The sequence below is a fragment of the Sapajus apella genome, unplaced genomic scaffold, assembly GCF_009761245.1.
Source record: "Sapajus apella isolate SASKATOON/1434 unplaced genomic scaffold, GSC_monkey_1.0 scaffold2, whole genome shotgun sequence".
Lineage (NCBI taxonomy): Eukaryota > Metazoa > Chordata > Mammalia > Primates > Cebidae > Sapajus > Sapajus apella.
This window is the reverse complement of record NW_022436942.1, coordinates 7,227,950-7,241,489: the sequence shown is the minus strand read 5'-3', so window position 1 is coordinate 7,241,489 and position 13,540 is coordinate 7,227,950. Positions and strand designations below refer to the sequence as shown.

At 36.0% G+C, this 13,540-nt stretch overlaps 1 protein-coding gene across 6 annotated transcripts in view; it reads right to left on the bottom strand.

The window, feature by feature from the left end:
• The window catches only part of ABCC9 (ATP binding cassette subfamily C member 9), a 147,751-nt gene that overhangs the window by 17,568 nt on the left and 116,643 nt on the right, over positions 1-13,540 (bottom strand). For all 6 annotated transcript variants that reach the window (XM_032287599.1, XM_032287614.1, XM_032287591.1 and 3 more), the window contains 3 exons: positions 12,013-12,115; positions 1,394-1,495; positions 443-563 (listed from right to left, as the gene is read on the bottom strand). In XM_032287599.1, the coding sequence (XP_032143490.1) occupies positions 443-563; positions 1,394-1,495; positions 12,013-12,115 (326 nt within the window). The remainder of the gene's footprint in view (positions 1-442; positions 564-1,393; positions 1,496-12,012; positions 12,116-13,540) is intronic.

Below are 13,540 nucleotides of genomic sequence, written 5' to 3'. Positions count from 1 at the left end.
TTAAGCTTGAGATTGGCATTAATAAAGATTATTCTGTTTTCAGTATTGAATTTCCTGCCAGTCTTATTCTAGCAAAGTTAAGAATCTCAGTAAGTATTTTCAGATCCAAATTTTTTGACATCTAAGTTAATGATGTCTTGAGAAAGATAATATAATAGTTTATAGTTTAGGTCAGCAATTAATGTAATAAAGCCCTAATATTTTTATAACCCACTTTAAATTTCATTAAATAATCCTTGTTTGGACTCTGTCTGGTTTTATCCAAGACTTTTCAGCCTAAAGAGTCATATCTTTACAGGTGCACATAATAAGCAAAGCCAAGATGAGAGACAGTTTTCTGGATATTGAAGTGGAAAGCAAATGCAAAAACAGCAATGTGACCAACACACAATAATATTTGTTTAAAATGAATATTTAAGTGAAACAATATTTAGAGCAATACCCATGGTGCCTTCATAGTTCTCTGACTCCATAGTCAGGAAACTGTTCACTTTCTTCACTGCACCCATCTGGACCTCCAGGTCAGCCAAGTTCCTCACAACCCAATTCAAATAATTGGTTATCTGTGCCAGGTGATAAAAAACTTTTTAAAATAAAGTAAGAAATTGTGGTAATTACTAGAAATTTTGGAATGGGTTAACTTGGACTATTAGTGTACGTGTGTGGTACAACTCATAAGTGCTACAGAATATTAGAGACCACGGAGAATGTGATGCAATATATCAGCAAAGAAGGTGTCTGCTGTCTTTAAGGGTCCATAAATGTCACCATTTTGTGAACTGTCCTCTAATTTCCCTGCACGATGGATAGTGGTATACACTACTGTTTGTACTTATCTCGTGTATATTCACATTCATTGTTGTGTCCCCAACTGGGTTGTGTACAACTCAGGAAAGGGATCCCAAATAGCCTTGAGAGTACTCTGACCACAAGATCTGGGATGTTTTTAAAAATTGGTTCACAAGGTAGAATTGAATCGAAACTATACTATAAAGCTGGGGTTGGGCCCCAATCTACTATTATTTGCAAGATGTAATCTTGTTATGAATTTAAACCTCTCCTCTAAAGTCCATGAATAAGAGTTGATAATAACTATAGAAAGAACCTCCAACTGCACAAAGTGAGATTTATTTCCCTTTCTTTCTTCTAAAAATGAGATACATGTGCACAACATGCAGGTTTGCTACATAGGTATATATGTGCCATGATGGTTTGCTGCACCTATAGACTGACCCTCTAACTTCCCTCCCCTTATCCCCCATCCCCCAATAGGTCCTGGTGTGTATTGTACCCCTCTCTGTGTCCATGTGTTTTCAATGTTCAACTCCCAGTTATCAGTGGGAACATGTGGTGTTTGGTTTTCTGTTTCAGTGATGTTTTTATCCATACTTACCGTAAGTGCATACAGAAGACCCAAGCCTACCAATCCAGAATTCGAAGACCCACTAATGGATGCAATAGATGCAGTGAGGACAATGCAAGCTCCCAGATAATCCTTTGAAAAAGCAAGAGAAAATATTAAAAGATTACTCCCAAGTTCTTTTTTTTTTTTTTTTTTTTTTTAAGAAAGGGGGTTTCGCTCTTTTTCCCCGGGCTGGAGTGCAATGGCGCGATCTCGGCTCACCGCAACCTCCGCCTCCTGGGTTCAGGCAATTCTCCTGCCTCGACCTCCTGAGTAGCTGGGATTACAGGCACGCGCCACCATGCCCAGCCAATGTTTTGTATTTTTAGTAGAGATGGGGTTTCACCATGTGGACCAGGATGGTCTCGATCTCTTGACCTCGTGATCCACCCGCCTCGGCCTCCCAAAGTGCTGGGATTACAGGCGTGAGCCACCGCGCCCGGCGGCTCCCAAGTTCTTAAACCAAATATTTCAATCTACTTACAGAGGTGATCACTAAAGGAATACACATCATTCCATGTGCATCCTGTTAAGTTTCAGAGGAGGAATACCTAAGATGTGTTAGAATAAAACTTGCAGTAATAGAGCTGGAATAGACAGTGATTCCATGCTCTCACTAGATAGATAGATAGATAGATAGATAGATAGATAGATAGATAGATAGATAGATAGATAGACAGATAGATAGATATGGGTTCACAAAAGTTAAACATCTTGCCAGAAGTTAAGAAGTTAAGCTACTGTTGGTGGCACAACGAGGATCAGATGTAGGGCTTCCTTTTTTCCCCCCCTGACTTTCTACAATATTGAGTTGCCAGATAAGCAATTATTTTTGGACCTGATTTTCTAGCTCAGATTTCGTGTGTGTTTATGTCAGGATTGTGATGAGCTCCTCTGTGTGGTGTAGTGAGGCCCTTGCAGAAATTTGTCTCTGGTTAACTTGTTGGGATTTGTATTTGGTTGATGCAAAAGCCATGGCAAAAAAACCACAATTACTTTTGCTGCAACCTAGTATTTGAACTTTTTGTCAACTGTCTGGACTGAGAGTCTGGGACACTAAAACTACAGCTTTCACATAAATAAGAATAAGGGCTTTATTTGCTCAGATAGTACAAGTATGGGCATGTCTTAATGTATTTAAATAGTGTATGATTCAATTATAAACTCTTTTCCAAAATTAAAACAATTCTTTAATAACAGCCTCGAATTCATATAAAAGATGGGGACACCTGTCCACTTCTTAACGCTTTCTTTTTATCCCACTTCCCAGCGCTCTCTTGGGTATTGTTCTGTCTCATCATTTAAAAAAGAAATTCTAAAAACTTCTCATAGTGTCACATGTCCCAAAAGCATGTAGAATTTGAGATATGGTCACTTTCTAGAATTATCTCAAGTCTCATCCCATTGGTGAGCTCCTTCTCTAGCCAGATTTGTCTCTGGTTCCTCAAAAAAAAAAATCTCACAACTAGATAATAACATATTAATGACAGTAATGGAATGTTGAACATGCTGAAGTCAAAGAATGAAGTTTCTCAAATGAACTCACATGTATACATTCCGGCCTCTTTTAAAAACAGCTCTAAAGATCAAACTGTTGGAGAACTATCAATGGTCCCAGCCTTGGAATCAGAATCTGGGTTCAGACAGTGACTTTGCCAGTTACTAGTTAATGAGCTTAGACAAGCAATTTAAAACTCTCTGAGACTCAATTTCTTCCCGGGAAAATAGAAATCATATTTAATTCACAAGGATTTTTAAAGGAATAAAAATGTTAAATACCAGTGAGATTTCCCTATCTACATGTACCAAGATGTCTTTTTTTTTTTTTCCCATTTGGATAATTTTCAGATGTTTCAAGCAAGCTTAAAAATTTGTATGTATCATAAAACATCAAAGTTTAAAGCAGGCACTAAAATTCAATTCCATATTGATGCTCATGATCTTTACAAAGATTAAAGGAAGAAAATCCATAGTTAATCCTTTGAGGCAATAAATTCCACAGAGGTAGTAAGTACTTCTTTGGTTGCCTCTTCTGATGTATCCTTTTCGTAACAACTTGCCACATCCCTATCAGACAGTCTTTCTCTTTTCCTCTTTATTTGAATTAACTACATGGATGCAGAGTTTAAGCAGTCGGGATGTTCTCCTGCAGTTTATACATACCAGTGTGCTCCCAAATACTTCTAAAATATTTACAGCAATATGAATTTTTTCCTTTCAGCCATTTGGTGTAAAGTTAATACTACCAAACTTATGTTATACATAGCTATTTCCATATTATTTTTTCTAAAAGTCTCATAGAGTTTCCGTAATAAGTTGCAGAAAGTAAATTAGTACCAGAAAAATCCTTCCAGCAAGGTATGCCTGGCTTGACATTAAAAGAAAATATTTGTCATCTGGCTTCTGAGAAATATCTGTGGGTGGTGTATGTTAAGGGTTTGAGGTGAGGTACTTCTTTTATTAACTTCTATTCTCTACTTCCTGCCAGCTGACTTCATTCATTCATTCATTCTTTTAAAAATGTAAGTCAGGTCATATAACTCCCCTATTTAGAATTAACAACGGCTTCCTATTATAATACATTCAAACTCAGATAGATTACAAAGCCTTTTAAGATATAGTCTGGATTTTGTTCCCTGTCTACTCCGACCTCATCTGAGATTACTTTCCTGCTCTTTCACTATAGTCCAGCCACACTAGCCTCTTTCCTATTCCTGGGAATACATCAACTTTATTTGTACCAATGACTGCCTGAAATACTTGTCAACAGGTCTCTGATACCTGGCTCCTTCCCATCATTTGAGTGTCAACTCCAATCACCTCCTTGGAGTTTTCCTTTCTTGGTCCCTAACTCCAGCTCTGTGCCTCTTCTCTATCCCACTGTCCTGTTTTATTTTCCTCAAAGCACTCTGAAGTGTATGAAGTGATCTTATTTGCTTGTTTACATGTTTATTGTCTATCTACTCTCATTAGAATCTAAGTTCCATGAGGACAGGGTCTTTGAATTTTTACCACTATTATCTCCAGTAATAGGAATAATGTTAAATACATTGATTGTAAAGCTTCAGTACTTTGTGGAGTAAATGATTAGATAAATTCACCCCTTCATAAAACATTCACTGAGTTTTTCTATGAGCTGAATATATTTTCCGACTTGGGGCTTCTCCCGACTTTGCTTTTAGGATTTATATGAATCATTTAAGGCTCTACCAATCTCATATCCAGATTTTAAAAGTTAAACATGTAAAGATATTACCAGGGTACATTTTTTCATAAAGTGGGAAGTCTAACACAGAGTTTTACAATCTTTTAACCCCCTCTTCCATTTAGAACTGTAATATGACTGTCTCTTAAAAAGCTTTGCTATGTGTGTTAGGGGTTATTTCCTTTTCTAAAGTGAAAAGTACTTTTACCTAAGCCATGAATTTCATCATTCAGTTCCAAATTATTACATATTTTTTTTACTATTTTAATTGTGGGGAAAAACTCACAAAATATTGTTGCTGTGTTTTTTATAAATAATAGATCTGGACTAGAATAGAACAAGGTCATAATCTGAGACACTGAAACAACAAAAATCACTGGGTCTAAAAAAATGGAAAATAAGCAGTAGACATAATATGAATATAAATATAATAAAGGAAATGTAAAACATTATGCACTCAATTTCTCTCTCGTAAGTTTAGTTTACTATGGAAATCTTTGTGTTCTATACTGGGCTCCTGAATTCACTCACTGTAAAGAATAAAATGGTAGATTCAATTAGATGATAATTTTAACTATTTTCTGAATTAAAATGATAATTCTGGTAACAGATAGGTAGTCTTATTCTTGCAAAAGGGCCAGCAAAAGAAGTAAAAACAGATGATGGGAGAAAAGGTAGAAGGCTTATCAGTAAGTTGTAGTCAATATATATTTTCTACACCTCTTTCATGTGGGCCCAGAAAATATAATATTTTCAAAACTGTACAATTTTCAATCTGATCAGTAAATATTACTAGTTATTAGGCCAGTAATCAGAACATGCTCAAATTCATATATTAAAATATTTTGGAAATAATATTTTTGACCCTTCAGCAAAAGAAAGGCATAGCTTTTTGAGGCATATTTTATAGCAAAACTTTGCAGAAGAGGAACTGATTTTCAAAATCTAAACTCTATTAAATTCAAATAGATATTATACCTTGAAAGCCAATATGTCTATAGTTTAGTACCTATAACGAAGTTATTTTATTACAAGAATACTTTAAAACTTTTTTTTAAAAGAAAAAGCTATTCATGCTCTCTTTTAATTATACTAACTAAATACCTTCCAGCTCACTCCTGGATTATTATCAGTGCTAAAAACTGTTTGTTTTTTTTAAAGTACTGGAAATATTTTAGAGACTTCTGATCAGAATTTCATCTTGATTTGCATAAGGGACAAAGCTCCTTTGAAAAAATACACAGCAAAATCACTAAATTTCAATCATTTCTCTTCAAATATTATAGTAGTATAGAAATGTGAAATTAATAGCTAACATAAAAGCTTTTGTTAGTTCTCCATTTTTCACTTCCTTTACTGTTAAACTTAACAAGTTTAATGAATCACAAAGTGACCCTATGTTTACACCTTTCCATTGCTCTGCAAATCTGTGAGTAGCAAAACGGCTTAGAGGCAATAAATTAAGAAAGAGAAGCAGATGGTCTAAATAACTTTCCCAGAAGACAGCAAATACTTAGGGATCACTAATAGCATTTATTCTTCTGCTATGACCTTACACATCCTAAGCGATCTACTCAGTGAAAAACAGCTTCCATCCAAATGATACAATGAAATGAGAGATTCAACTTAGGAAACAGAAGCTACAACATAGACGAATCATCTACCTTCAAAAGAGGGCTTTTACCTGTAAATTATAACTTTCATCAATTCTGTGAATTCAATACTCCCCACCAGAAGATTTACATGTCAAAAGAGAGCCCTCTTTTCAGATTTCTAGTGATTCAAAGACATCTATCTGTATTTGGAATTACAATGAAAATTATAATTCTCTATAAAGCAGTCTGGTAAGCGGTTAAGAACAACCGAAAAATATATGATCTATCTCCTTCATACAGCACTTAGGAACACATTATGGTACCACTGGGGGTCTGCAAGAATATATTAAGGCCTCCAAATTACGAGATCAGTGCATCCCTATCTGGCATTGAATTGTGAACACACTATAAAACAGTGTTATCTCACAAAACAGACTCTTGTGCAAGCTCACCCTAAAGACCATTTTCACTTTAGCCTATTGACTAAAGACTTTATTTTTGGCTTCTTGAGGAGAATTTTCTTTTATCCTTTCACCACACAGCAAGACAAAGCCTTGGAAAGACAGCCTTTAGATAAAGTTACACCATTTTCACAACTGAAAAAACCAATGCCAAAGAACTGGAATTGTTTAGTGCTAAGGGATGAAGAGAAAACACTGTGCTGAACAAAGAACGTAAGCAGCATTCAGAGGTTAGGCTGTAGTGACACACTGCACTGAACCACGGCCGGCTTCAGTTAGCACCCAGAGGAAAAACAGTCCCCTGTGCTGCCAAAGCAACTCCGGTGGCCACAGTCTGGCTGCTTTCTACCAGCCAAATTATAGTTTCTTCTTTTTTTGATTTGAGTGGGTTATGGCCTTTATTGTTTTTCCCAATTTAAAATGAATATGAAATCAATATGGTGGGCAAGGCCAGATTTTCCATAGGGAAAACTGCACAGAGAAAGAGGATAAATCATGATTGTCTTAACTCTTACTTAAGATGAATGGTGAAAGAAAAGAAAGCTCTCTCTGTATATATTTTTTAAAATAACTATTTTGAGATAGTTTCCATGAATACCTAGTTTATTGAGAGTTTTTAGCATGAAAGATGTTGAATTTTATCGAAGGCTTTTTCTGCATCTATGGAGATAATCATGTGGTTTTTGTCTTTGGTTCTGTTTATGTGATGGATTACGTTTATTAATTTGCATATGTTGAACCAGCCTTGTATCCTACGGATGAAGCCAACTTGATCGCGGTGAATAAGCTTTTTGATGTGCTGCTGGATTCGGTTTGCCAGTATTTTATTGAGGATTTTCACATCGATATTCATCAGGAATATTAGCCTGAAATTTTCTTTTTTTGTTGTGTCTTTGCCAGGTTTTGGTATCAAGATGATCCTGGCCTCATAAAATGAGTTAGGGAGGAGTCCCTCTTTTTCTATTGTTTGGAATAGTTTCAGAAGGAATGGTACCAGCTCCTTTTTGTACCTCTGTTAGAATTCGGCTGTGAATCGATCTGGTCCTGGGCTTTTTTTGGTTGGTATGCTATTAATTACTGCTTCAATTTCAGAATGTGTTATTGGTCTATTCAGGGATTTGACTTCTTCCTGGTTTAGTCTTGGGAGGGTGTATATGTCCAGGAACTTATCCATTTTTTCTAGATTTTCTAGTTTATTTGCATAGAGGTGTTTATAGTATTCTCTGATGGTAGTTTGTATTTCTGTGGGATCAGTGGTGATGTCCACTTTATCACTCTTTATTGTGCCTATTTGATTCTTCTCTCTTTTCTTCTTTATTAGTCTGGCTAGCGGTCTATCTATATTGTTAATCTTTTCCAAAAAACCAGATCCTGGATGCATTGATTTTTTTGGAGGGTTTTTCATGTCTCTATCTCAACATATGAAAAAAAAGCTCATCATCACTGGTTATTAGAGAAATGCAAATCAAAACCACAATGAAATACCATCTCACACCAGTTACAATGATGCTTATTAAAAAGGAAACAACAGATGTTGGAGAGGATATGGAGAAATAGGAATGCTTTTACCTTGTTGGTGGGAGTGTAAGTTAGTTCAACCATTGTGGGAGACAGTGTGGCTATTCCTCAAGGATCTATAACCAGAAATACCATTTGACCCAGCAATCACGTTACTGGGCATAAATCCAAAGGATTATGAATCGTTCTACTATAAAGACACACACACATGTATGTTTACTGCAGGACTGTTCACAATAGCAAAGACTTGGAACCAACCCAAATGCCCATCAATGATAGACTGGATAAAGAAAATGTGGCACATATACTCCATGGAATACTACACAGCTACAAAAAAGGATAAGTTCATGTCCTTTGCAGGGACATGGATGAAGCTGGAAATCATCATTCTCAGCAAACTAACACAGGAACAGAAAACCAAACATCACATGTTCTCACTCATAAGTGGGTGTTGAACAATGAGAACACATGGACATAGGGAGGGGAACATCACACATCAGGGCCTGTCAGGGGATGGGGGAACTAGGGGAGGAATAGCATTAGGAGAAATACCTAATGTAGATGACAGGGTGATGGGAGCAGCAAACCACCATGGCACGTGTATACCTATGAAACAAACTTGCACATTCTTGCACATGTATCCCAGAACTTAAAGTATAATCATAATAATGATAATGATAAACAAAAATTAGATGAGGTTCAGAGAACTTCCCAAATTCAACAAAAGGTATTTCTACTCTGGTTTCTCTCTCTTCTTTCTTGGGATTTCCTGTTAATAGCAGTGACATGGCTTTGGAAAGTTAAAACTCGGCATGAAGAAGAAGGGTGGAAAAACATGGCCGCAGAAAGCAATTATACCATGTTTTCTCCTGTTTCCATGATTGCTCTGAGTCCATGAATTAGAGTTGGTGAATTCTGAGTGAAATCCTGCTTGCCTCTTCTAATTTATACCCAGTGAATTGACCTTCTTTGTACCATTTTGGTTGCTTTCCTGGTCTGGGAACTCTAAGAATATTTGCTAGAAGCAGATATTAATGTGAACTTAGTAAGTAATATGACAAAGGGAGGGGGTTGTGTTGATGCCATAGATAAGATCAATGCAGATGTGCCAGGCCAAATAGAAATTTTAATTACTTTAAAAAAATCTATTACAAGGCAGCTGTGGGGTGTAGAGAACAGTTCATCCCTAGTCTCCAAGGTCCTATATCTCAGCTTCATTTTTCTCACACAAGATCCAGTTATTCCAAACTAAAATTGTGTCTCTAATGATATGGACATGCCCACAGAAGCACAGTAGTAATGAGGCCATTTATATGCACACAATTGAGAGAAAAGGTTATTTCCCAGGAGAAGTTATCTACTTTATTTGACACTCCTATTGTGGTGTATGTTCTTGGATTATAGCATTTATATTTAAATACACCCGGTTCCAATAAAAACTCTCAGTTTACTCAGAAGAGCAGAGTGACAGTGAATCTGACTGGTCTCACAATGGATCTCCGAGATTGTCTAGAGGGGTGTGTGTGTGTGTGTGTGTGTGTGTGTGTGTGTGTGTGTGTAACTTCACCCATATGAAGTTACTGACATATAAATACAACAGATGGAGGCGAATCATACACCAAGGACCTTCAACCTTGACTTCTGTCAGCAGATATGGCTGGAACTTTGCAATAAATCAACAAAAGTTTCTTGCCAAAATATATCTTTGCCCATCAGAAATAAAAGTAAAATACTTCTTAATTTTGTATTAATTTTTAAGAGAGAGTTCTAGTAATAAGACTAGATTAAAAATCTTGGAAGGATGCTAATACTCAGAAAGCAAAAAGAAGACATAGTAACAAATGTATTACAAAGTAACCAAATGAATGGCCCATTCTGCCCTTCCTGTTTAAAGTGACAGTATTTTGTTTTTTGCAGGTGAAATTCAAAATATAGAATTCAAGATACAGATTCTATTATATTCAGGCTGCTTTTTCACATGGGGGTTAAAGTATTGGGTTGTGAGTCAAACTAAACTAAACCATTTTGAGTTTGGCTGCTGTTCCTCTCTAATTTTTCCTGACCTTCCTTTTCTTGGCAGTCTTAGGACTCTAATATCTTGTCTTCTGGCTATGAGAACACAGCACATGATTTGCCTGAAGATTTGTGTTCGACACTTATCCATTAACCTGACAGCAGGAAGTGCTAAAGAGCAGAAACAGGAGTCGGTCACACCCTCACTTCAAGTCCAAGGCAAACATGCTTGCCCCTAAAAGACATACTTGATCTTCAAGTTCAGGAAAGGCAGATACAAAGGCAACTACTAACATTTCTCCCTTATGACTTTGGGACATTCTTTCAGTAAGCTATTTCATCAGTAATTATAATATTAATATATGATTTGTTCCTTTATAGAACAACAGAAGAAATCACTCACTCACACATACACACACACACAAACACACACACCCCAAAGAGAAGCTCAAAACAAGGAATTAAAACAAGAAATTATGGAATTATTGTTTAGATAGGGTTTAGGAATCATGTTTTGGTTTTGTGATAAATTCTAAGTAATACTTCACTTGCCTTTATGTTATCTATAAGTAATTCCCAAGAAACTCTGCCCTGCCATCTTCCAAATGTGACGGTTACCTGGAGGGAATTTATCAGTAACCAATGCTTCTATCAAAAATCGGTAAAAAAATAACTGTGTTGTCCTGTTGAATATTTTCTATATAATGATTAATATAGTGTGAGAATCTCTGTAAACCAGTGAGAAATCATGATAACTAAAGCTCACAAGGATGTTCAAGATTCTAGATTAATCTGTATCCGTCAATCAACTACTCAGATTTTAGCTTAGGCTCCTTCATTTCTACCCTATTAAATTCCCTTTACCATCTTCCTTCTCTTTTCTGTTGTGTTTTGAAAGAAAGCCTGCACGTTAGTGCAACACAATTAGTGGGAATAAGATTCTTCCAATAGTACAGATCAACATGCTTTTTCTTTTCAAAACTGGCAAATACTCATTTAAAAAATTACACTAAACCCACCATTACCACCAAAGTGGCTTATGCATGTTTTGGATTGCACAGACTAGAAACTATATTCCTTGCCTTCTGGAATGTCTGTCTCATCTCGCCTGTTTGATATTCCAGCTCATTGGCTTATGAACCCCCTACCAGGGCAGGTTCTGTTTCCATTCATTATTTGTCCATGCATACATTTGAAAAACATTTCTTGAATGCATTTGCCAATAATAGGGGATTTATGTGACTTTTAATCTAATGCCCATACAAGGTACACATTCTTATTTTGTTGATGAGAAACTGGAACTAAAATTAACTTGCTAGACCAAGTCTGTATGATACCAAAGCTTGTGCTTATTCTTCTACATTATGCAAGACAGAAGGCAATGGATGATTAACTATCGTTTCTACATTTTGTGCTAACATGACCCTCCACTGGCTTAAAACATAGAAAGTTGCCATCCTTCCAGGCAGGACCAACTCAGGGAAGGAAATGAGTACATCTGTTCACTTGCCAAATGTGCTCTTTTGGAAAAAAAAATTGAAGTTATACAAATATTTGCCATTCCATTAACTTATATGATCTAGAGACTAATGAACATAAAATGAATTTTTGCTTTTGGGGCTATTTGTCTTTTCATTAGCTAAAACATTATGACAAACTTCATCTGTAACATAAACAAACCTGAGCTATTTTAAAGTCCAGAAAATGTGAAACTAGTGCCGAGTCTCAGTGGAAGACTACTTTTTACAATTGTCTGCCTCTTTGCAGCAGGCGTCTTCTCTATTTGGTTTCCATTTCGAAATCATGAAATGAACGTACCGTCCTGACCTCCAGCCATCTGTTGGCAGCTGAGAGAAATAAGTAGGCAATGTTGTTTGTATCTGTCAGTTCCAGCATACGTTGTTTAAATCTGGTTTCATGCCTGCAGAAAACAAAAATAATACAATGTTAACCACATAACAGGAGAGGTAATAAAAAACAGTCACACTTACTGCTACACTATTTACTCAACATAGTGACACACTAATGGCATGGAATGATCAGTAAATAGATTTCTGCTTCAAAATAAAGACCAGTTGCTACTGCTCTTTGCATTCTTAGTAGAGATGGTATGGTCAAGTGTTTATTTCCTGTCTTACACCCTTACTAAAAAAAAATGTCCTTCTAATACAACATTGCATTAAAAATCAGTTCATGCATTTCCACATAATTATTGTAGCCATGAGAACAAAGCATAGCCTACTACATTAAAAAGGCCTTACAAAAACCAAGATAAATTGTATAAAAATGCAACTCTACTGACTTTTTGTGGCATTTATTTTACTTTTCCAAACAACAGAGTTAGAGTTGGGTGGGAGGTGCCGGATCAGAACCAGCGAAGACAGAAAACTATGCACTTGCAATTGGCAAAAATGTACTTTTAAATTTCTCTTTTTGCCTAATGTTTCTGGGAACCAAAGAAAAAAATACTCAGGTGGCGACAAGTAGAGGATGGGGGACACTAGAGATGATGGGAAATATTCTTGTTAAATATCTATACCCCCAAATTCTAAAGTATTTGTAAGGTTGGTCATTACATAGAAGGAACTTGGTCTGTGTACTTTCAGGGTTCTATGATATATATAGTTTGGATATTGATCTTCAACAAATTAATTATTGTTGTGCAGTAAAATCACACCACAATTCTGTGTAACTTATTTTATACATGAAACTGTCACTAAAAGCCTTATCCATTTAACCATCTGAGCCACTATCTCAAAGAAATTCTAGCAACATGCTAAAAAAAATCTTCTCTAAATCACAAAAATAGTCTCTTTTCATTTCTCAATTATTTTCCCTGAATAACAAAAACAATGGAAGGCTGGATAATACAATAAAAATAACCGGTTTGAAGGTGAGGAAAATACCAAATTAAAACGTGATTTATTCTCTCTCTGCAGCCAAAGCTTATCTTATAGAGACCTCCCATCTATGGGTTATGTTTGCAAGAAATAAACAAACTTCATCTGACAAAACGGCAGTGATTCCTTCTTGATAAAAGACTTCCCCGATGCCCCCTCAAAATTTTCAATTAAAATTGTAAAATTTTATAGTTAATCATCACATGTCAAAGAATGAAGAAATCCTGGGTGGGGTGTCCACTTGGCCCAATGAAGTGATCCATACAGGCCAATATAAAGCAGACGCTTGATATCTATCCAATCAATCTGATCATTACAGTATGTCAAAAAAGACAGATAATTCAGTTGGACAGTAAGATCTTATCTACAATAATCGAGAACTCAACAATCATAGCCAACTAATTACCTCGCTTTGAGTTGAGTATCCGTGGCCCAAATGCCATGCT